The sequence below is a fragment of the Leucopleurus acutus genome, assembly GCF_964270905.1.
Source record: "Leucopleurus acutus genome assembly, chromosome: 6".
Classification (NCBI taxonomy): domain Eukaryota; kingdom Metazoa; phylum Chordata; class Mammalia; order Artiodactyla; family Delphinidae; genus Leucopleurus; species Leucopleurus acutus.
In genome coordinates this window covers 18981923-19006724 of record NC_139149.1, presented here as the reverse complement: position 1 = coordinate 19006724, position 24802 = coordinate 18981923, and the positions used below count along the sequence as shown (strand labels likewise).

At 43.7% G+C, this 24802-nt stretch overlaps 1 protein-coding gene across 1 annotated transcript in view; it reads left to right on the top strand.

The window, feature by feature from the left end:
- Window positions 1–24802, top strand: part of NCKAP5 (NCK associated protein 5) — a 971312-nt gene that overhangs the window by 910525 nt on the left and 35985 nt on the right. The window contains exons 16-18 of the mRNA XM_082840997.1: window positions 13638–13952; window positions 16712–16854; window positions 19929–20061. Coding sequence (XP_082697123.1) covers window positions 13638–13952; window positions 16712–16854; window positions 19929–20061 — 591 coding nt within the window. The remainder of the gene's footprint in view (window positions 1–13637; window positions 13953–16711; window positions 16855–19928; window positions 20062–24802) is intronic.

Here is a 24802-nt window from a genome sequence, read left to right as displayed (position 1 = left end):
TAAGAGGAAACATTGAGAAAAACTGCGGGGCCCTCCCCTCGCACCTGGCTCACAATGGCAATGGAACTTGGTACTTGGCAAAGCGTGTGCTGGGCTCTCCCACGTCGTGGCGCTTGAAGCATGTCTTGCGTAATGTGCTGTCTATCATTCCTCGTGGCAAACTCTCCTAGTGAGAGGAAGCTCCACTATTCATGCATAAGACATGTCACGGTAGTAATAATAGCGCTTACTCATATTTACATTTATATGTCTGGTCTTTTCTTAATCTCTTTCTCAGAAAGAAAACTCAAATACTGGACTGTCTGGTTTAAAACCAGACACATGGCAACCATATTTACTAAAACTTCACTGGCTGCCAGGCAATGTGCTATTTGCATTCACATGTATTATGTGTGTTACATCTTATTAAACCCATGTAATGGTAAAAAAATAAAATAAAGCAGATTTCTAATAAACAGCATATAATTGGGTCTTGATTTTTTTCAAAACCAAATCTGACAATCTCAGCCTATTAATTGGGATATTTAGGCCATTTAATATAATCTACATGGTTGGGTTTCGATCTACCATCTTACTATGTATTTTATTTGTCCCATCTGTTCTCTATATGTTTGCCTCTTTTTCTGCCTGCTTCTGTTTTTTGGATTTTGTTTCTGCACTGGTAATTTAATTTTTATTTTTAATCTGTTTTTAAAAGTTAAACAATTCTCTAAGACTTGTAACAAAAACAGGTTTCTCTGCTCCAGTCCTTACAGCCTTGGGCCCTACAGCCTACAGCTAGTTTCTAGTCTCTCAGCTATTTCTTTCGGCCTTGCACCTCCATATTCTGAGATGATAAACCTACACTGATTTCTTGAGTTTTTGAAAATGTAAACTTATCTGTTGACTTTCTATCATGGGAGATTATGAATTTGCATTCTTGACCCATTCTTCTTCCCTTATTTCTTCCAAAAAATTGTATTAGAGATTTTGGTTAATATGTGTGGTTTATGCCCTTATGATTATGTAAATACTGTTCACTGATGAACTAATTATACTACTTAGAGCGTAATATGATCCCACTTCCTTTCTTGTACAGCTTAGACTTCTTTCTAGCATTAATAATGACATTTTCTCCCAATTATCTTAGGCTCCTAGGTGCTGATCATTGATTCCAAATTCTCCAACAAAATTGTAAGGCGCCTCTCAATATTATTTTCCACATAATCAAATGCATCAGGTCACAGACAATTTCTTTTAAATGTTTTCTCTACGCGCCGTCCCCAGGGAGCCTGTGTCCCCCTGCTCTCTGGGGCTGTTTTGGCCTTCTTTGGAACTGAGAATTTTTTAGGATTCCACTTTATCTCCATTTGCACCTTATTAGCTATACATCTTTGGGTTTTAGTGGGTTCTTTGGTTTTGGGTTTTTTTTTTTTTTTTTTTTGGTTTGTTTTAGTGATTGAACTAATGTTTAAATGTAATTTAACTACATCTTTACTTTAGCACCGTCTATCTGTGATGTATCTATCTACATTACAGATTACTTTCTTATAACCCGTCTCACCCTTTATGCTATCGTATATTTTACTTCTACATATGTTAGAAAGCTTGCAATATGTTTTTATATTGGCTTTAGTGAATTATCTCCTAAAGAGATTAAAATATAAGAAAAATATACTTTATTTAGCATATACTTACCATTTCTTGCGTTCTTCATTCTATTGTATACATCCAGATTTCTACCTGATACCTATTTTTCATCTGCTTGTGAAACTTCCCTTAATATCTTACACTAAACATTCTCTGGCAATGAATTCTCTCAGCTTTTGTTAGTTTGAAAAGCATATATTTTTTTCTTGGTTATTAAATTAGTTGAAAAGTTGATTAATTAGAATTAATTTTTAAAAGGTTGACAGGTTTTGTTTTGTTTCTTTCCTTCTCAAGACTTTAAAGATGTTATTTCATTCTCTTCTGGCTTATGTAGTTTCTGACATGAATTCTACTGTCAGTTTTATCTTTGTTCTGTAAAGTATCTTTTTTCTCAGTTGCTTTTAAGATTTTTGTCTTTATCACTGATGTTCAGTAGTTTGATTATGATGAGCCTAAATATCGTTTTCCCTATGTTGGTTCCGGTTGAGGTTCATTGAGTCTCTTGGATTTGGGGTTTATAGTTTTTTATCAAATATGTACATTTTTGGTTATTACTTCACATAATTTTTTCCCCTTTCTCTCTTTTCTTTCCTTCTGGGGCTCCAGTTATACATATTTAGACCATTTCATATTGACATCCAGGTCACTGATGGTCTATTTCTTTAAGTTTTTTTTCTCTATGTGTTTTATTTTGGATAATTTATTTTGTAATGTTTAAAAATTCACTGACCTTTCTTCCTGCTACATCTAAATAGCTCTGCTAATCTGCTATTGATTCTGTATAGTGTATTTTTAAATTTAAATATAGTTTTTCCTGTCTACAATTTCCATTTGTTTTTTATTTTTTATTATTTTATTATTTCCTAATTATGTTCAAATTCTACTTTATATCTTTGTACATAGTTGTGACATCTACAGTATTTTTAAGTTCTTGTTTAATTTCATTATCTCTCATTACCATGTCTGTTTCTGTTGATTAATTTCTCTCTTGAATATGGATCATATTGTCCTTCTTCTTTTCATGCCTGGTGGTGATTTTTAATTGGATGCCAGAGATTGTAAATTTTACATTGTTGAGTACTAGATTTCATTGTATTCCTGTAAAGACCGTTGTTCTTTATTTTGAGGTGCATTTAAGTTACTTGCAGATTATTTTCATTTTTCAAGGCTTCCTTTTATGTTTTGTTATGACGAATTCAAGGGAACCTTTTTTCTGGGAATAATTTAGCCTCACGACTATGGCTTGACCCTTCTTAGGACTGTACCGTGTGGTCCATGTTTTGGGAGGCCTATCCTCTCTGGATGGTGGAGATACAAACTATTTTCAGCCTTACGTGAGCTCATGAGATGATTCAACCTACTGCTTCATAGTCATTGCTTCTCTGACCTCATGCATTTCACCTCATGCATGTGCAGGTTAATACACAGCGGAAGACTATAGCGAAACCTCTGCTGTTATCATTTCTTTGCAATACATAGCCCTGCAAGTTCTAGCTGCCTAGACAGCCCCTTCCCTACCCCACCCACACGCCTGTGTTTACCTCTTCTCGAATTCAGCAGGCCCTCCAGACTCTGTTCATGTTTCTTCTCTCAGTGTTTCAGTCTGGAAACCATCACCGGGCAGTTGGCTACAGAGATTATAGAGCTCGCTTCATTTGTTTTCCTTGAGTCAGAGATCAAGTTTTATGTTGCCTATTGTCTAATGTCTGAAAACAATGGTTAACAGTATATGCTGTTCCTGTTACAGTTAGTCATTAATGGACAGAAGCAAATATCTCTCTATATTTTTGCCCATATTCATATCCTTTGGTCTGTTGGATTTCATTACTCCTTTATTATCTTCCTGTAGAAACAACCATGGAATATTGGAGAGTGGAGAGTGGCAGCTGAAATGGAAAGATAGGCTCATATCTGCTTCAGCCTTCTCTTCACCCATATTTCAGCTACAGTCTCATAAAAGAAAAATAAATGATCCTTGAATATCCACTTAAAATAGATTAACTTATATTAATTAAAATCCTGAACCAAGCAAGTAAGGCATGTTAAAGTGAATTTTTTATTTAAAGTTTCAGGGTATGAAAACTTAAGCTTTTTTCCTTTCCACATACAATTTGAAAAATCATTAACATTGAATAAATATAGAGACAAATGGAGAGAAACATCTACGAGCTTTAAATTCTTATCTTTCTGGGGTCTTTTATTAAATATCTATAATTACAGTAATAAAAGAAAACTAAAATAATTTGTAATTTTAGAGTATATAAAATTTTAATTAAAAAAAATAGGTTAAGGACTTCCCTGGTGGTGCGGTGGTGAAGAACCAGCCTGCCAATGCAGGGCACATGGGTTCTAGCCCTGGTCTGGGAAGATCCCACATGCCATGGAGCAGCTAAGCCTGTGCACTACCACTACTGAGCCTGCACTCCAGAGCCCACGAGCCACAACTACTGAGCCCACGAGCCACAACTACTGAGCCCGCATGCCACAACTACTGAAGCCCACGTGCCTAGAGCCCATGCTCCACAACAAGAGAAGCCACCGCAGTGAGAAGCCCATGCACCGCAATGAAGAGTAACCCCCCTTGCTGCAACTAGAGAAAGCCCGCACCCAGCAACAAAGACCCAACGCAGCCAAAAATAAATAAATAAATTAAATTAAATTTTTAAAAATAAATAAATAAAATAGGTTAATAATACATAGGAGGACTTCCCTGGTGGTGCAGTGGTTAAGAATCCACCTGCCAATGCCGGGGACACGGCTTTGGGCCCTGGCCCGGGAAGATCCCACATGCTGCGGAGCAACCAAGCCCATGTGCCACAACTATTGAGCCTGAGAGCCACAACTGCTGAGCCCGCGTGCCACAACTACTGAAGCCCACATGCCTAGAGCCCGTGCTCCACAACAAGAGAAGCCACCGCAATGAGAAGCCCATGCACCACAACAAAGAGTAGCCCCCGCTCGCCGCAACTAGAGAAAGCCGCGCAGTAACAAGGAACCAAAGCAGCCAAAAATAAATAAAATAAATAAATTTAATAATACATAGGATGCTTTACCTCTTGTAAACATCTTTAATAAATTTTTTATGTGTTGCTAAATTGATAGATCTGAATCTCCTCATGCTTCTCTGTTTTTCTATGTTTCCTACCAAGGAAAGCTGTTTTGACTCTCTTCCTGCAGCCGCTTACCTCCAGTTTATTTTCCTTCCTCCCTTCCCTCACTTGCCTTATCAAAGCAGATGTTATCCAGGCAGGTAAAATGGAGAGCAGAGGCAGTTGTCCATATAATTCAGCAAACCTGATATGGAATTTTAGAGATTTAGAGAGACAGATTTACCCATGATAGCCATCTGTGTCTAGCAGATTCACCAGATAATTGTTCAGCTTCTCACTTCCTTTTGGCAGGGCAGATAGAGATGGAGTGAAGCTAAGACAGAGGGTAGATCATCGAACAGATACAAGGACAACCTTTTAGGATAAATATGCTGTATCTTCTCTAAGGGGAAATTGTGACTTACTAATTTGGGAATGTGATCTGAGAATGTAATAAGTGTGTGAACCAAGGAGAATCAGTAAACATCGTTTGTTTAGACCTTTAATATGCCTTTCATAAGCACCAGCACGAAAGTGGATTAAAAGAAGATACAAGCAAATAACTAGATCATCATTAGATTGGGGAAAAAATGTTGAGGATAGGGCAATTTTGTCATGAATACAGAATGAGCAGGGATAACAGGAAACATAAGGGAGAGATAAATTGGCATTTCTTCAATTAGCAAAATGATGGACACAGATCAGGGCTGGAACCATAGCTGGTCTACATTTTTATGGTACTCTAGAAAGTTTTGCTAATAAAATTAAGGGCTTTCTTTTCTCCAATTAGAAAAATAGCTGAGGAGGACAAGACTTGACGTATGGATAGGCAAGTGTTTAAGTGGTAATCATCACGCTGTGAGGAATTGGGAGGAATCTATGTTGTATTCTCGTCAACGAGGACTTTGACCTGGAAGTGGTGACTCCCAAAACAAGATGTAGCCATCTGGGATCCAAGTCTGTTCCTAGACCAGCTGACCAAGTCAAGCAAATACTGGTTTTTAAACTGTACTGATCACGTTAGCCTACTCTTATATATCACAGTAAATATCACGTACACATCTCACCACAGTTTTACAAGACAGGCATAGTGGCATAGCAAGACATGAAGGAGTTATGTGAAGGTCTCAAGATTTTTCAGTCTAGAAGAATAAGAGTCTAGAGATAATTATTAAAATTTGTAAAATCAGGAAGGGTTGGGAAAGTTGCATAACAAATCTCAGAATACTAGACCAAGAGCCATCCCCCACACCTTTGAAGAGGTCGTCTTAGTGCCAGTCACAAGACAAAGCACGTATTATAGCGAACCTAAGGAATTTTTTCCTCAGGGTTTATACCAGATGAATAATTACATAAATTTAAGGAGGATTTCTATGAATTCGTGGTCTGCATGGGCATTTGGAACATATTTCTGACCTTTTCCAGTCTATATCCTTAAGTCACATCCCACTACAATATTTTATGTGATGCTACCACTGTCAGACGGAATATTGGGTTAACAGGATATCAACCCAGTCTGAGGTGACCTGTCTTTTATATTGGTTTAAATAACTTGTCCTTCACCTTGACAAAGGAGTTTCATGATCTGCTTTTTTCTTTTTAAAAATTTTTGTCATATTAACTCCCTTCATTTTTTTCTCATATTTATTCCCTATGTACCAGTGTACCAGACCCCCAAAGTTCCAGTCTTCCTTTATGTCAAAGAGAACACAAGGGTTAGAAAATAAATTTACATTCTCCTATATAGTTTTCAAATCTCAGAAAGCTTAAATCCAGTTGGAACTTCTGAGTATTTACATGCATATTCTGAAGCCATCAAATTGAATTTACTCGTCCAGAAGGTCATCTTAATGCCACAGTCAAAAGTTACCCGATGTTTGTGAATGAATAGCCAGTATAGTCATTTTGGACTACTTTAACAAAACCACAGGGTAAGCTTAGAATGAATAACCCACATTTAATTGATGTGGCTTAGTTTTTCTTAGCTTATTTCAGCCATACAGATGAAGAGAAAGATGTGCAAATAAAGAGATCTGTTCTCCCATCTGTAGTTAAGTTTCTATTGCCAGTACCACACATAGCTTAAGATGTTTAGGAACCTGGAGAGAACTCATACAAAGACTTATTTCCACGACCAATTGCATTATAGGAAAGTACTCCAGTTAGTAATACGGTATGACTACTAAACACCCATGAGTTGCTCTTTCTGGCTGGTGAATTGTGTTGAGTCCTCATTCAACACAATTTGAAATTTTGTTTGGCTGAAAATTTGTAGGTATGATTAAAGTTCTCAAAGTAAAAATGAGCTTGGGTTTTAAAGTTTTCCATTTTCCTAGGATTTACGAGTGTGGAAGAGGGGGAAAAAACAGTGATTACTGAAGCAGTTTGTTTGAACATGTAAGAGAGAGTAGATCACTGCACAGAAGCAAGTGTAACCTTTTAGGATAGACTGAAAATCAGAGCTTACTAATTTGGGAGTATTCCCTGAGAATGTAGCAAGTCTGTGAACAAAGGATAATTAGTAAACATCATTTGCTTAAGCTTTTTAAAAAGCCTTTCCGGTGCCTATTCCAAAATGGATTTCTTGGGAAAATGGACTCCATCTTTTCTATACATGAGGCAGCTTGCAACCAACTCCAAGTACTTTGCTCCATGTTTATAATCGTTCAATAACGATGTGATCAAGTAATCCCCAAGGAAATGGTTGCCACATGGTACTTGCTTAGGAAATAACTGGGACAGTTGTTTAGTGAAATGTACGCAGGTGCTGCAGTAGAACACTGACCGCACAGGGGAAGTTTGGTTTGTCTTCGATTCCAGACAGTGTGTGTATTATGTACCTTGCAGGGGCCCTCACCTCTCCTTGACAACCCCTTCTGGAAACTTACAGAGTACCTACTTTGTAACAAGCATTATTACCAATGAGCTATGATTATATGATGTCAGGATCGTTTAAAAATTCCCTTGTTGTGACACAGCCAGCAGGTAGCCAAGCAGATCGTCAAGCCTAGTCTTTCCAACTCTGAAGCCTATTGTCTTTTCGCTTCATTCTTCTGAATATTTAGATGAACTTGGAACTCAAGTCGGGTTCGCTTAAGCCTGTCCTATATAATAATCTCTATGGACAGATACACTAATAATACCAAGAGTTTTGGTTTATACATTTAAGCAATTAAAGATTTGTGAGATAGGATCCGTGAAAAAAAATTGAGATACTTTAATCTGTAGAAGACTGAGGAAAAAATGAGTTAGTGGCCTTTCCCAGACACTCAAAATCAGTGCTAATACAGATTGCACTAACTTGGAAATTTATATTAACTGAAACAGTGCTGGAAATAAGCTTTTCCCTTTGCAGCTATTTTAAATATAGTGTTACAATGTAAATGAATAGTGTAAAACAAATTTGGAAGATGCAAGAAGCAGCCATTTAAGAGAACAAATTGTTTAAAAGAGAAAAACCTCACTGTTTTGTGTAAGGACATATAAGAAGTCCCCGAGTAATCTCATCTGTTCACTACAAATGGCTCCCAGGAACTTGCCTCTGTGATAACTTGGTTCTTGTGCTACTGTGCGTGCTGATGTTAAACGTGATGCCGGCACTCAGCTTGGCATCTACACTCCCTGAGGATGAGAGCAGGAGGAATGAGGCCAGACCTGGGACCTTCCAGCCCAGTGATGCTTTGAGGTAGGGGCGGGGGCCAATGCGGATACTAAAGCCACATTCCCTGCACTATCCTTCGTCTTGGTCACTGACCCTTGCTCTAAGGGCTTGGAAGTATTAAGAAACCTGTCTTTAAAATATTCAATAATTCTGAATGATCTTATCCCCCCTGGCTGTCTGAATTAATGAAGTCTGGCTGTATGAGAACTATAGCTGCACAGAAAAAGGAAGTCAGCTCTTTTCTCTGGTTGCTGAAGTGAGAACAAAAACACAGCAGATTGGGATTTCAAAAGGAAAAGTTCATATTCAATTTAATTTCAGGAAGAATTTTCTAAAGATGAGAGCTTATTTCATCCACCTATTTTTTCATTACACTCCGTGCTAGCTATGTGTCAGGCTCTGTGCTGAGCGTGGGTGATGGCGAATAAATCAGGCACTCTCTCAGCCTATAGTTATCATCAGCTCTATTAGCATATAATTGCCATTCTGTAGAAAAAGGCGATGTAGAGTCAGGAACAGGCTTACGTGGGAATTCTGAAGAGATGGATAAAAACCAATCTGCCCCCAGGCTGCTAGCAGTCTAATAACACTTATTTTGAGAATTGCTGCCATTTTCTGAATAATAGCTGTGTACCTGTTCCAGGCATCGTGCTATGTTTATTATGTGCTATGTAGCTAGTCCTCAGAGCGCCCCTGTGATGGAGGTTATATAATCTGATTTTCATATGAGGAACCTAAAGCCACCTGCTGGGGCACCTGGTCCAGGAGCAGAGGGCTGATGCTCGCTGATGAGCTGAGTGGGGATTTTGTATTGCACATCCTGAGTTAACAGTTGAAAAACCCCTGGTTGAATTGTTTCTCCAAAATGTCTTCTCTGCCACCATCCCACGCAGAACGTCCCCCATCTGGGCTGCCCTGCTCACCCTCCGCTGACTCATCCCCCCACCCCTCAGGCACAATAAATCCCTCTTTACTGAAGCTCTGAGGCCAGACAGTATTCCTAACACAACACTCTCAACATTCCTTCCAAAAAAGAAGGACCTAAAAATTCTCGTGTCAGCTGCTAACAGACTACAAGGCTGTCCATCTCCTTTCCTGCTGGAGGTATGCAAGATAATGCATCCAAGGAGACAGGAAAAGAAGGTCCCGAGTCCATTCTGTAAGGAAGAGATTCCCTACCATGCTGACGTGCCCTGAACGGACCCCAGGTGGGCTGAGATGTTGAGCCCTCAGCTCTCAGGTAGCCGGGGGTCCTGGGGCAGCTGGTGTGTTCCTCAGTGAGCTGTATGTGTGTATTTGCTATGTGTGCCAGAGCTTTAAAAGGACTGGGAAGCACTGCTGTAAGTCATCCCATGAAACATCTGGGGCTTGGTGGTGGTGACAAGTGAGAGAACTTACCTTAAGAGACAGAAGGCAAATGGGATGACGAGAAGTCATCAGGGTAGGAGAAGTCATTAGTGACCTTGAAAGAATGAAACCCGCTGGTCTGTCTAGTGATCCAACCCTTGAACTCATTAGCAAGGCCCTGTTGACAGCTGTTCTCACAGTCACAACGTGAACTTAAACATGTTGTGAGGTCAGAACTGAGTCAACTCATTGTGGATGCAAGGCTGGCTTGTCCCTTTGAACTTTATCTTTATCACGGCCATTCAATTATTTGGTGAGTTCTTATAATCCCCTGAGAAAAGAAACTGACTTCAAAAGTACAATATCTAACACTTTTTCAGATTACAGTATTTTTATGAACTGTAAGAAACTTACAGTGCCTGAAAGTAACTACATAAAGAAGGTGTCAGCATTTTCAGTATAAACTCTATTTCCAAAGGTTGATGCATTCTGGAGAAATTTGCTTGAGGGGGAAACTTGGCATATGGTGTCTGAGTTCCTGACTGTCCATACCTCATTTCGTAGGTATTACGAGTGAGTCCTTCAAATTCACTGCATTTGGCATCTGTAATTTTTAGAAATAAAAAGGTGGCTTTAATAACAGGTGATTTCTGTGTTTAATGTCAGTGCACACAATTCTTAGAGGATCAAAGAACTCAGGAATACCAGAAGTCCTGTTTTATAGCTTCTGATTATGACAGTATCGTGGAGGGAAAGAAGGGAAAAGAAAATAGTATAAAGGGACAGATGCCAAGAAATGCTGGTGTCCTCAGAAGGGCACCAGAGTTAGACCTCCTTTATCTTTCTTCCTACCCCAGATTTCTCCCTGCCCTGTTTCCTGCCTGGTGTTACAGGCCAGGCCAACATACATGGGCTTTAGTGTCTGGGGCCTTTCCCCAGAAAAATCACTGAAAAGGTTGCCAAGAATCCTACTTTGCTTTTTGAGTCTCCATTTGAAGGGGCTGGATTAACTCATAAAATACCTATAGGGGAGAGAGTTCTTAGACAAAGCCAAAAAAAGATTGCTCTTGCAGGCAATGCCTATCACCAGGGCCAGAGAGATGAGATAAATGCCAGAAAAACCCTGGCATGGGAGTCTACAGATGCGATCGATCCAAGACGGTGGGGGAAGAGGTACCGGACAATTGTGGTTCTCGGGAACCGCGCAGATGCCGGGAATGCCAACTGTTAACTCCGTCCTCAGGATGGGAGGTATGGGAACCAGCTGGAATTCAGGGCCAGCACCAGTTCCATAGGAGAAGCTGGGCGCACTCGCCAGAGGCGGGGGGCCCTTCTGGGCACTCTATCAGCTCACAAGGCTGCCTCCATGGCTGCTAACAGAGCAGACCCCACCTCTGGATCTACCTGAACTTTTTGGCAGAATCAGTATAGCTTGGTGGCTAAGAGCGTGGTCTCTGTATTTATGTAAGTCTGGACTCAAATCCAAGGCTCTTTATTTACAGCGTACAGCCTTGGACCAGTTACCTTTTTGAGCCATGATTTCTCATTTGTAAATGGCAATGATAGTTCTTACCCTTTGAGGTTGAGAAGATGAAGGGATGATACAAAGAAAGCAGTGAACTTCTAGCTGCAGCCAAACCTGATGATCCATTTTCACAAAAGGAAAAGAACCCCTCATGTTGCCATGTTGAGCATTCTCTTGTTCAGAGGTAGGCGTCCTGGAGATGCTGGGAGGAAATTATTATGGCAGGCAGCCTGGGGCACGTAGGGACTGACACATCTGTTACATCCCATGAATCTTTGATCCCCATCCCTGAAGACTGGGTCAATTCCGATCCACTTACTCCTGTGTGAGACTGAAATAGTTCAGACATTTAGAATTGCCCCAAGTACAACATATGGACATTGTTAGATATGAGGCGTGTCGTATGTCTAGGCTGACATGAAGAAAGGACACCAAATTCTGAATAAGAAGATCTTTCTTTTCTGGCATCGCCTTCCCATGCAAACAGCTGATGATTTCTCCAAAAGGCTATTTTGTAGCAATTGAGTCGGCTTAATTGAGGAGAAAATGAATAGAGAAGATAATGAATAATCTCGGAAGCTGGTTGAGAGGAAAGCTGACCAGGTGGAGGCCCTGAAATGAATGGAACTAAAACTTAGCCCTTGTGGTTCTGGGAAAGACCTCAGACTATAGCCACGTGACTCAGGGTCCCTGGAGTACACGATCAGTCTTTGAGATCAGATGGCGTGTGAGATGGCTAAATGGCATCGTACTGGAGAAAGGGTATCTGTATCTTCCTACTAAATGTCCCTTTGGAGACCGAATCCTCTCTTTTGATAGGGACTTCATCTTTCTAGTGCTTCTAAAGCCAAGGACCAAAGCTACTAGAACCTATAAAAGCTAACTCTGTACCCACCCCCACCCCTTTGTTTTCACCTGAGTATTAGGAATTTCCCAGAATTCTAGTACTCAGAGCAGAGACGTTTTGAGGAGAAAGGTAGGGGAATGGTCAAATTCTGAAGTTCAGATACTAATTGGTGAGCATCAAATGAGATTGTGTGAGAAAGGTACTTAAGGATAAACTATTTACCTGTCAGAGATCTACTGAAATCTAATAAATATACCTAGTGTTTTTTTATACGTCATCATTCATGATTTCTTTCATTCAGCTATCCTGCGGTGTGCTAGGCGTCATTCTAAATTCAAGAGATTCCACAGTGAACATATCTTTATTCTCACAGAAACTCTGTAAGGAACCTGAGCCCTTGAGGGGTTAAGGATCTTACGTGGAGGGCTCTCACAATTAGTTATTAGCAGAGACCAGACTCCCATGCACCACTGAAATGTTAGCTGTCGAGCCTCTTGATACAAAGATCACAACATAGTCTATTATATTCCCCACCATGCCTAACACGGTGTTAAGTTGTGCCTCTTCCCCAGTCCTAGACTGATAAGATGCTAATACAAACTTTGCTAAGGCTGTTTCACTCTAAGATTATCGTGTAAACAGGAGACTTTTGGGTGACAAGCGGATCTTGGAAGCTGTCTCATTGGCTTAGATAAACTACACCACATTTCAGGAATTCATTCTGTAATAATTTTTTCAGATATTGTATTTTTCTTGGATATAAAATGTTTTGAAGATGAGATGTAATTGGCAGAATATGTCACACATACGGTGAAATCAACTCGGTCTGTTTTAGGGAATAGTGGGAGTCCTGGGAATGACAAGAAATCCAAAGAGTACTGATGAGCTTTGTCGTTACATGAAGGCAGATGGAAAGACAGAAAGTGGCCCTATGACCTTCTCTGTGAGACCTCAGATGGCAGTTGAGTCAGAGAAAGCCCACATGATAAGTGATGTACCTTTGGGGATGACCCTTATAGTATGTGAATTACTTGTCCTCCCAGTCAAACGGAGAGGCCAGAGACTTAGTTAACTGCTGGCGGATGGTAATTCACGTAAGAGATGCACAACTGCCTTGGTTAGGACATCACTTCAATGTGTTACGTGTGCTCGTTACTCATCTTATTTCAGTTAATAAATGTTACCTAATTGATTGAAGTCATATGATTCCCAATTGAAATAAGGGTGATCAAAAATAATTTTTGGTCTCCAATGACCGTTCTTTTACCCTTATAACTCTAGAGAACCATGTACTTTGTATGTACACGTGACTCTTGCTTCCAGTAATGGCTAACCTTCTTACTCCGTATTATGTTAAGGGAATATTTCCGTGTTCAATTAGATGTCTGTTTCATGCCACTCCCTGGAAATCTACTACACCCTTACGAGTATTTCTTCCTTTTAGATATCCCCTTTCCTCCAGACCAGATCCAAATGCCCATGATCCTTTTCTCCTTTTACGTGAGCAGTCTCTAATTCTCACTATGTTACTCTGTCTAGAAACGAACTGCCAGATGAGGACACTGGACAGTGGGATTGGAACCTTCCCGCTCCCAGACTCAGGAAACCGCTCAGCGGGACGGCACCTGTGCCAAGCAGACTCCCCCGATGACACTGAGCCCCTCCTGTCTCTCCAGCCAGCCCTTTGTGCAGCTTCTTCCATAAGAGCCCAGACCCTTGAACGAGAAGTGCCTTCCTCTGCAGACAGCCGGGGATCTAAAGACAACGCCATTGTTCATTCCACGTCCGACCCCATCATGACTGCCAGAGGGATGCGACCTCTTCAGAGTCGCCTCCCCAAGCCAGCCTCCTCAGGTAAAATGCCTGTCACCTTCCAAATGAGATTGTTTGCTCACTAGAATCATGCACTTGCTGACAAAGATGGAGAACAGGCAGCAGAAAAGATTTCCACCAGGAGGTCAGTCAGTGACCTCTGCCCAGTGGAAATGTAGATGCATGAAATCCCTTTATGTCCTCAACCAAAACATAAAAAGAAAACAAGTATTAAACATCATCTACTCTCAGTATTATTTAAGGAGTGTACACACACATAAAGGAAACAAGCACGTTGTTAGCACAGGTAGATGGATATATACATTGATAAAGAAAAAACCATACAACGTAGACTTCAGATTTTGTCTTTTAAAACTTAACTCTGAGTATAGACCAATCTAGGCCCAAGACATAAATTTAGCTGAAATGTTGTTTGCCCTCTCACAGAAACATATGTCTTCTGACATATTCCTATCCCGTTCAAATGTATTTATATGTTGAGCTATAAAAAACGTAGTTTGTTATATTAGCAGTAGTTTGTCTGTTAACTACAACGGGATGGAGGGAGCCTTCCCACTGAGAAGTACCATCCTTTGCTGCAGTCGATGGAAACAAGCTTTCATGATTAAAGATAGGGCCAGGCTAAGGGTCAAAGTTTTTTCACTGTTCCCTCAAGATTAAAAATATTTATTGCAGCTCAGGATGACACGAAATAATTTTTAACTTGTGCGCCTCATGGTGCGTTTATGACACGCATAAGCCTATGAACTAGAATTCTAAAGACTTTCATTTATGATTTGATGATGAGAAAGCGACCACAAGTAGAGATTATACCATGGGCTTCTGAGAAATTAGAAAAGAAGACTTTTCATTAAACATCTGTGAGTCAATGTGATTGGGTTATTCCCATGGCTGAGTTCTTCCTCCATACAGTAATACTGACTGCCATGAATGTTTCATCACAAACTTCTGCTTATTTCCAGCCAAGGCTACATTTGAAAACGCTGGGACATATATTATTTTTGAAATAAATGTACTGTTAATTAATGGCACAGCCTCCAGAGATTCAGGGGCGAAATTGTAGTTATGGATGATGTGCTCCATGCCTGACTAGTCACATGTGTGACCTCAATTCAGCAGCAGGCTGCCGAGCAGACTCCATGATTAAACACCGTCATTATAACAAATTGAATAGGAACGGCAAGCCTTGAATTGCTTCATAAGAAGGGGACAGGAAGGAGATTGTTCTGATCTTGCTGCTAATATCCAGCGCACCGGTTATCTTAGTTTTGTGTCTTAATTAGATTGTCGTGAAGAGTTGTAAAAAAAAAAAAAAAGTAGTATACGGTAGAGAGTGAGGTCAACACACTGCAGGACATTTTTGTGCCGTCCATCCCGAAGCTTCCTGTCTACCTTAAGATGTTGTCACTGCGGGTCAGAGGCAGGGCTGGCTTTCCAAGGCTTTTCTCTTTTCTGTGGCCATTGGTTACTCATTTTAAATATTAAGGAATGGAGATCTGGTTGGAACAAAAGGAAAGTGGGGGCTCCCCTGGTGGCGCAGTGGTTGAGAGTCCTCCTGCTGATGCAGGGGACATGGGTTCGTGCCCCGGTCCAGGAAGATCCCACATGCCGCGGAGCAGCTGGGCCCATGAGCCATGGCCACTGAGCCTGCACATCTGGAGCCTGTGCTCCGCAACGGGAGAGGCTACAACAGTGAGAGGCCCGCGTACCACCAAAAAAAAAAAAAAAAAAGAAAAAGAAAAGAAAAAAAGGAAAGTGGTTTTGAGCAGTCAATTCCTGGTTAATATACGCATTTGAATTAGTTATTTTCTTATCCCCGTATCAAAGATGGAAGGAACTGTACAGACCTCCCAGTGCTGATGAAAATACATTACCTCACTTCTGCTCACAAGCAAAATGCTGTTGAAAGGCTCTCACAGCCTGTCCTGTTGATAATCACTGAGGCTGAAGGATAATGACAGCAATTCTCCTTTCTGACATGAGGAAAGACTACACTCTGCAGGTTAATCTGCTATTATGGGTAATGGAGACATTTTAATCATTCTCTGCTAATCGCACCCTTGGCTACTTACAATGTAATCCATGGGCCAAGAGCAGCCCCTGGGAGCTTGTCATAGATGCCAGCTCTCAGACCCTGCTCCAGACCTACCAAATCAGAACCTGCCGTGTAACAAAAGCCTGGCCGAGGTATATGCACATATGAGTTTGAGACTGCCCGGCAAGATCTTGAAGGGCCTCTGAGCAGTTTCGCAAACCACCTTATTCAGAATGACCTTCATAAGTTTCCTAGGAAACTCAGGGTTCCCTGATCAGACATGTTTGGGAAAGGCTGTGGATTCACATCCTCCCTTTGGAAATTATGAAAATCCCCATTCGCATAATGAAGGCTCCGAGAAGTCCTCCAAAACAGAAGCTTGTTTGTTATTTGATGTACAACACATCAAATGTGTTCCTCAAACGCTGAGGAATGATCAGCGTTTCCCAAGCAGTTTGCCCACTGAACCCTTTCTAACATGAAAAATTTGTCAACATTTTTTGGAAAAGTGGTCCAAGCACAGTTTGCATTTGGGACTCCAAGGTGGACATCCTCCAAAGATACACGTAATTATGCAGACATTTCTGTTCGCACAGACTTGCAGGGGACAGAATGTTGGGAAACCAAGCTGTTACCATGTTTGGACCCTTTGGATTATTTCTGACTGTCTCCCCTACCCTCATCCCTAAACTTGTAAAGAGTTGAAGAAAGCTTGTTGTGATTTCATGTACATTTCCTCATTTAGGAAAAATCAATTCCCAAATGCAGAGTGAAGCCAGGCCAAGGCCTCAGACTTGTTCATCATTCGAATATGCTGAAAACACAACGGCAGTGGAGAGCAAGCCGCTTCTAGCCTGGGGGGGGGACAGCGTTCCTGCGGAGACCCAGGTAAGGAGAGTCGACAGGAGGGCACCCTCCGCCTAATTGTCCCGAGTGTGAAAAATGACCTCCTTAACCACTTCTGTGATGGGTTTTAATGTTAAGTCAGATTTGTTGTGGGATTAGTGCATAAAGACCAAGGCTCTCCTTTCTTCCTGAATTATTAAGTAACACTGTGAGTTCTTGTAATTCAAATGATTCCATCCATCTGCACCCCAGCTCTTGAGGTAAGGATGCTCTGCCCTGAGTAGACATTGTGAAACGGCCGTTCACTCTCCCAAGCCCTAAGAGCACCACTTAGAATGATTCAATGATATTTTTTCCTTATCAGTTACTTGGTCTTTTACCTTGCTCCTATGAAACCAGTAAAGCAGGTATAATTATTTTCCCTTTTGTCATGAAGAAACTAAAGCCTGGAGTGGTCAGATGACTTGCCGGGGTCAGTGAGACGTGTGTTTCTTCAATCCCCATCATTTTTGCTGGGGAGTCTTCATCCGCCCTGAGATGGCAAGCACACAGGCCTCCTGAAGTGTGATTGGACCTGGGGCGGAGCTCGGGGCTCCGGGAGTCTTGGGTCCTCCCTGGGTGCTATGTGGTAGTCCCTCCTCAGTGCCCTCCCGCTTACCCGTTCCAACTAATTACTTGGGCCGTATTCAGCCTGTTCACGATTTCTCAGCTTGCCCTTGGGCTGGTCCACTTCGGTGTCTTTGGTGGTACCTATAGTGAGAAGAGTGGGAGAAAGGACATTAGGATCAATTACCTGAGCTTCCCGGCCCTTCCTTGGCCCCTGCTGCTTCTGCTGCCTTGGCTCTCCCAATCCCGGCATGAGGAGGCCCTGTCACTATCTCTGCTAGGGTCGCTACCCAACCTTGATGACGAAATACCCAGATCAGCCCACATCTGAGATGCCCCACAGCCAGACTGGTAGAGCCTTCTTTCAGTCTTTAGCACCTCAGTATGGAAACGGTACCCTGGACAAGTAGGCGAAGCGATCCCCTGGGCCTACAGCCCTGATGTACAGCAGAGGACAGCAGCTCCAGAGATGCTGGACCACGGTCAAGGTCCAAGCAAAAGTTACTGGGACACTGATGTCAGAACTCAGCCCTCTGAATTCCACGTCCAGCACTCAGAACAAGGGTCTGAAAGGAGTAAACCAGTGTATTCTATCATGACTTAACTGTTAAGTGTTAGGGTTTTCTCAGTTTTCCCCACAGCAGTAGTTCCCTACACGAGCAGACATCAGGATCAGCTGGAGGGTGGCGCACCTTGCTGCTCTCCACACACACCCAGTGTCCTGTGTGGCACAGATGAGGTGAGATCCAAACACTTCTAATAAATTCCCCGGTGATGACGGTGCTGCAGGTCCCCAGGGCACACTTTGAGAAGCACCCTTTCAAGAACTCTGTGCTTGATTTGGGGACCAAAACATTGAGAAAATCCTAGAAGACATCCAGAGTTGGAGGGGGAAACAGTTCAGAAACAACGGGTGGCGATAGTGGCAAAGGACTCAAGCAATTCCAAGGAGAAAAAAAAGAGAAAAGAGAAAGAGAAAGGGAATTCCTCAGTGCTGGCCAGGAGGGAGCTACCCGCTCTATGTGCGACGGCAGGGCACTCCTCACCCAACGTTCATGTTCCCCGACACACACACCTCTCCGGGGTCCCCTTCATCCTCCTGCACTAGCTTTGCCCATTGGAAGTCCTGCCCTGACTTGTAAGAGTCACAACTGTGGCTTGGAACTCACGGCTCTGCTTCATTGACCGCCAGGGAAGGCAAGTTTAAAGTAAGAGTGAGCTTTATATTTCCAGTTCCAAGCACAGTGCCTGGTTCCATTTGTGTCTGTTGAATAGAGGAATGAAAAAACGCATCTCGTCATACCCAGCATCCTGCTGGAACTCTAGACGTGGGGCTCTCTTGGGACCACTGCTGTAAACTTGTCATCCTTCACAAACATCATCCCTGCTAGACCACCTCCCGTATAGAGCTCTGTACCCCCAGAACCTAGAACACCACATAGCACAGAGTGGGTACTGAGATGCTTAGCACAGCATCTTTTGAATGGGTAGATGAATGATTCAGTGAATGAAGGAATAAAGGAAATAAGTAACTGCTTGAATTTGTAACCCCAGCTAGGGGGGCTTACATCCTAAAATGTGTTTTTATCATTTCCAACCAAACGGCACCCTCCCAAACAGGATTGACTTTAGAGACGCATCCCATACATCTGTGCCTGAACTCTCTGGGATCGGTGTGGCATAATCGGCTCTAATAGGGCAGCCTGCAAACATATAAAAGAGAGCCCCAAATGCTCTTGATTCTGCACACAAGAGATGCGGTCTTGGGTATCAGTATTCCGCTTGCATGCACAGCAGGAAGAACCATCCATATGGTATCAGCAACCTCCACAATTCCTGAACTTGGTGTTATTGCCACACCTGTAACATCCTCTTGGGTCAGGCTGTGTGTGCATGTGAGTAAGCGGGGAGACCGAGTCCCTTGACCTGTGACCTGTTAGTAGATTCAAGGATTATGTATAAGCCCGTAGGCAGGCAGTTGTGTTCCTCCCTAAAGCCTCCTGTCCTTTTAGGCGCTGGAATAAAATTAGGTATTGGGTAAACATTTATTCTCTTGTTCCCAAGGTTGATTATTGTCATACCCTCTGATACTTGAAAGCCAATGGTGAGATCAGCTAAATAAATAAGCCAAAAAATAAAATATAAATAAATAAATAAGCATTAGGCCTGGGACAGCGGCTCTAATTGGCACTTGAGAAAAATAAGGCCCCATAAAAACAGTGTACAAAATGCAGAGCGGGTGACTGTGGGGACTGTCCTGTGACTGGGACCCAATGGCAGCGTGTGGTCAGTGGCTTCATCAGTGCAGGTCCGTATCTGCAGCTCTGGTAACTGAGCAGAATTCACCAGCTCCGCGTGAGGCAGACTGACGGACCAGGCAGGCTGGGGGTGGGGCAGCGGGAATGCGATTCTGTGCACACACCAACAGCCAGGTACGAACATCCTCACAGGATGGTCTGCCCATTTTGACTAGTGTGAATAATCTTAACGGTCTCATGTTACTCATTTAGGACAAGGTACCCAGAATGTGTGCGTACTCTGCCAGCGGTGGCAGTGGTAGTGACAGTGACCCCGACTATGGAAATAATGGTTTTGGAGCTGGAAGGGGCAAGTTAGTGAAAGCGATGAAGAGCGCCACCCCAGGTAATGCACGCCGGGGCCCCGGGACACTCGGGGCTCCTGTCTCTCGGGAAGCTGTCCGTCACGCCTTTCACTGGGCTCTGTCTCCACCCCGCTTTGATTTTACATCTCAGTTCCATGTCTGTCCCGAGATCTAATTTTCTGGTACTTATGGAAGATTGTCTACATGCATCAATTTGCTTTCTGGTATTATCTTAATGACATTGCAGTGCAGTCTGTAAGGATTTTATTTCCAATCTGGCGTCTCCCAAAAAGTCTCCGGTGGAGTTATCTCCATAATGAAGGAATGACTATAAAGATAACTTGGTTCTTAATTACATACTTCGGCAAGTTAAGTCATCCAGTGAGCCATGGATGGGGTGTTCCCAGGCTCTCTGCTCATATCCTGCTCTGTAACTCTAGACCCGTTACCCATGTCATTATGAGCTCGTCTGTTTATACGAGGTTCAAACTTTCTCACATTATTTTTATTTGAAAGAGAACTGGCAGTAGAAAAACCATCATCCCGAGGCATTTAAAAATATATATATTCAGATGGCATTTCCTTCCAGATACAAGAGGACAGATGATCCCCTAACACAAAATGTGGTCTAGGATCTGCTCTTCTTCTAATCCGTTCTAGATTATCTGACATATTTTAATGATACAATGGAGGATCATTCTTTTTGTACTAATCAGCTTTTCTCAAATACTAATGTGGCAATTATGTGATGAAACCGTGACTTTCCTTTTTAAAACAAGCCTGATGTGTTGCTTTTGAAAAAAACTTCATCTAGCAACCCTGTGTGTTTCCGGTTTTCCAAGAGTCTTGACGTCTGTGATACCTGGTGGTAACATAGGTGTGTAAGGATAGTCATTAACCTGAGCCTCCTCTCTGTTGCTTGCGTCCTACAAGTCACCAGAGAAGCAGGACAGATGGGTGAATCCTGCAAAGGCTTACCAAGAGGAAAGTGGAGAATACCCCCTGGTGTTTTAGTTAGACTGTTGTCCTTGTTTGCTCTCGGGGCTGCGTCAGCGTCCCTCTGGTTGTGACAGATAAGGGGAAGGGGAGTTAATCATCATGGGTCCTTCCCCATGAAGATGCCTAGGCCAGGCCAGCTCCCTAGTCCAGCTCTTACCCTGAACTTAACATGGGTCCACGGTGAAGAATAACCTTAACCTCATTGACCCTCAACTGCTCCTCTGGCTCTAAAACTCCATTCATTTATTGAACAAATACTTATAAAAAGCCTCCTCTGGGCTAGCTTTCCAGCAGTGAGTAAATGGACGAAGATCTCTGCCAGACAGTAAAAAAAATGGGTAGAATAAGCTAGTAAATGTATATAGTTTGTTGAAAGGAGATACGGAAAAGACAGGTTGAGCAGGGTAGGACGGGAAAGCAGGGCTGCTCCTGAGTGGTGGTTGGGTGGGAGTGGATGTTAAAATTTAAATAGAGGGCTTCCCTGGTGGCGCAGTGGTTGAGAGTCCACCTGCCGATGCAGGGGACACGGGTTCGTGCCCCGGTCCGGGAGGATCCCACATGCCGCCGAGCGGCTGGGCCCGTGAGCCATGGCCGCTGAGCCTGCGCGTCCGGAGCCTGTGCTCCACAACGGGAGAGGCCACAACAGTGAGAGGCCCGCGTACCGCAAAAAAAAAAAAAGAGCAGTCAGAGCAAGTCTCCCTGAGAAGTTGGTGTTTGAGCAGAGATGTGGTGGAGGGAAGGGAGTGAGCCCCTGGAGGATACCTGGGGGGAGCGCATGGCCTTGAGACAGCAGCAGCGGGCAGCCAGCGTGGCCGTGGTAGAGGGGGGATGTTGCAGGACGGGGAGGTGAGGTCCAGTAAACGGAAAAGGAGCCAGAGCTCTCGTACGGCCTTGCTCACCTTTCTGAGGTCTTTGCTTCTCCCCTGAGAGCCACGCATGGGGGCCTTTGGACATCTCTGAGCACAGGAGCGGCATGATCTGAGATGTTTTCAAAGGACCACTCTGGCTGCCATGTCGTGAAGACTGAAGAAGCAAGATCGACTAAGAGACAGTGACACTCATCCAGGCAAGATGTGTTAGTGGCTGGGACCAGGGTGGTAACAGTGAAAGCAGTGGGCAGTATGAGCTAATAGAACTCTCTGCAGCGAAAGGAGTGTTGTGTCTCGGCCCTGTCCAATACCGTAGCCATCACCCACCCGTGGCTTAGGAGCTCTTGCGATGTGGCTAGTGTAAGGAACTGAATTTCTAAATTTAATTTTTGCTGTAGTTTCCCCAAGAGTTCCATTTCCTCTATTTTAATTTGTTTTTATTTCAATTAACTTTCAATATTAATAGCCAGATTTGGGTCACTGTACAACACAAGGAGTGACAATGGTCTCATTCCAGTTCTAATTAAAAATACAACATGAATCACTGATAGCTTGGAGATGGGGGTGAAAGAAAAAGCAGGGTCAAGGATGGTTGCCAGGTGGGGTCCTAGAAGGGACAGAGCTCTGCCCACTGCAGTGGAGAAGGCTGAGGTCGGGGGAAGCAGAGTGGTAATCGATGCTAAGTTCGAGGTGCCCATTGAGCAGGCGGAGGTGTGAGTAGTGTGAGTCTGGAGTTGGGCAGGTCAGGTCTTGTCTGGAGAGGTAATTGGAGTGTCAGCGTGTCGATGGCATCTAAGGCCCTGGGTCCAGCTGAGATCAGAGGAGGACAGAGTGCTGACAGAGAGAGGACCTCGCCCTCCCAAGTGTAAAGGTCGTGGAGAAGAGAAAGAACCAGCAAAGGAGACTGGGTAGGAACCAGCAGTGAGCGGGGCAGAGGAGAATGTGACGTCTCAGAAGCCAAGTGGAAAAAGTATGGCAAGGAGGAATTCCACGATTCCATATGCTACTTGCTACAAGGAGGGACACAGTCTTCGTAGACCCGTCTCTCACGCTGGTAGTGGGGTTCCAGGGGTGGGGGAAGGAAGTGGGGATGGGGAAGGAGGGACGGTCTAAAGGCAGTTTGAAAACATCCTGAAAAAGGAAACAAGATTAAGACAAATTGTCTGACTCTGAATGAGGACGTACCTGAGTATGAGAGAAATCACTTGAGGGTTCAGAGTTTTAACCCAGCTTGTTTAAATGAGTTGTGCAGAGCAGAAGCGATACGCATTCGGTGATGGCTCCGGATCCTGGGGAACAGTGAACTTGCTCCTTTACCTTTTTTTTCCATCCGCCTGCAAACGGAAGTGAGTCTCAGCCTCAGGTTGTTTTCTGTCTGTCCTCACTGTGTTCATCCTCTTCCCTCCAACCAGAGCAAATCCCTGTTTGGGAGGAGCAGGCTTCTTTCATTCTATTGCTTTAGCCTCTGTGCACGTGGTGCTTCTTGGGATAAGGTGCGGAGTAACCCTGGAAGCAGCGCAACCAGCAAGAAGAGCCTTCCCCCTAGCCAGGCATCTGCCCTCTGTCTTTAAACATGGACTTGTTGCCAGAACTCTGTCATCTGCCCACCCTGCCCGATCCAGCCACCCCCCAGCCCTGGCTGATGTCAGTGCTGCCAGGAAGGGAAAACGCGTGCAGACGGCTGGCGTGCCTGTGGGTGTGTGCTGGCTTCCAGCGAGCCTGGGAAGGGACGTTCAGGGTCGATGCAGCACCGGTAACTTTTTGGATGTAGGCAAAGTTGATAAGAAAAGAAAAGAGCAACAATTAAGAGAAAACACTAAAAGGAGTACATGCCTTGGGTGTGCAGTAGAGGTTTTCTCCCCTTTGGAGTCACGATTTTGCCTTGCTTTCGTCACCTGTGCACGTGAAGTGAGATTGCCCCCTAGCCCTGAGCCGCCCCGCGCCCCCCCCCCCGCCCCGAGCCCATTCCCTCCTTAAGTAAAAAGGTTTTGTAATAGAGGTCCCCAACCTGCAGGATGGAATGTGCCAGTAGATCTTAAAGCCTTAGTGGATGTTCTCCAAGCTAGTTGGCCTCTCTGCAACACACCGTCTCTCCCTGGTTTCCTGAAATCTCCCTCAGGTAGGGGAGGGTACCTGCCATTGGCAATCTGTCCTCCGAGGCTTCTAGGAAATGGACACTCAGTGGCCTCGACCTCTTACGCAAAAGAATCCTGCCTTCCAAAACCCTGCCTAAGGGCTCATAATGCACTCAAGTGAAGACACGTCTTTCCTTTCATGGTTGGTTTCTTTAGAGTGACTCTGAAATGTGTTTAGAAAGGCCAGGGTGTTAGCAGAGAGGCAGCGATGGGAGCAGGTTTTAGCAGCTGGGTAGGTGGCGCAGCAGGTGAGGGGGTGGGTGGAGTGAGTCTGTGGCTTTGTTTCCATGGAGCTGCCACTCCAAATTGCCAGGCTAGACATAACAAATACTCCTGCCCCTTTCCTGCAGGTGGAGCCTGGGAGAAGGCAGGAGCAAGGGACAGAGGTGGGAAGGGGAAGGAGAGAGAGAGAGAGCAAACCAGGGCCAGAATGTAGAATAGGGAAGACCCAGTGGACATGCAGCGATGAAGCCCCGGCGGGGCGGGGAGTCTCAGCCCTGACTGAAGGCCCTGGACCTGGTTGGCAAAAGGTGAATGAGCCATTTCTAACCAAGGCTGCTCCCCCAAGCTTCTGATTCATCCATCTGGCTGCCCACCACCATCACCTACCCTGCCAGGTACCTCAAGGGGCCAAAATCCAAGCTCAAACCTCTCTTTTTCCCTGTAGAAACGCCTGCCTTCCCGGCTCTCTGTCTTCTCATTCGTGTTCAGCACTTAGCACAGGGCCTGGCACATCATAGGTGTTGAATAAATGGTAAACAACATCATAAGTGTTGAAA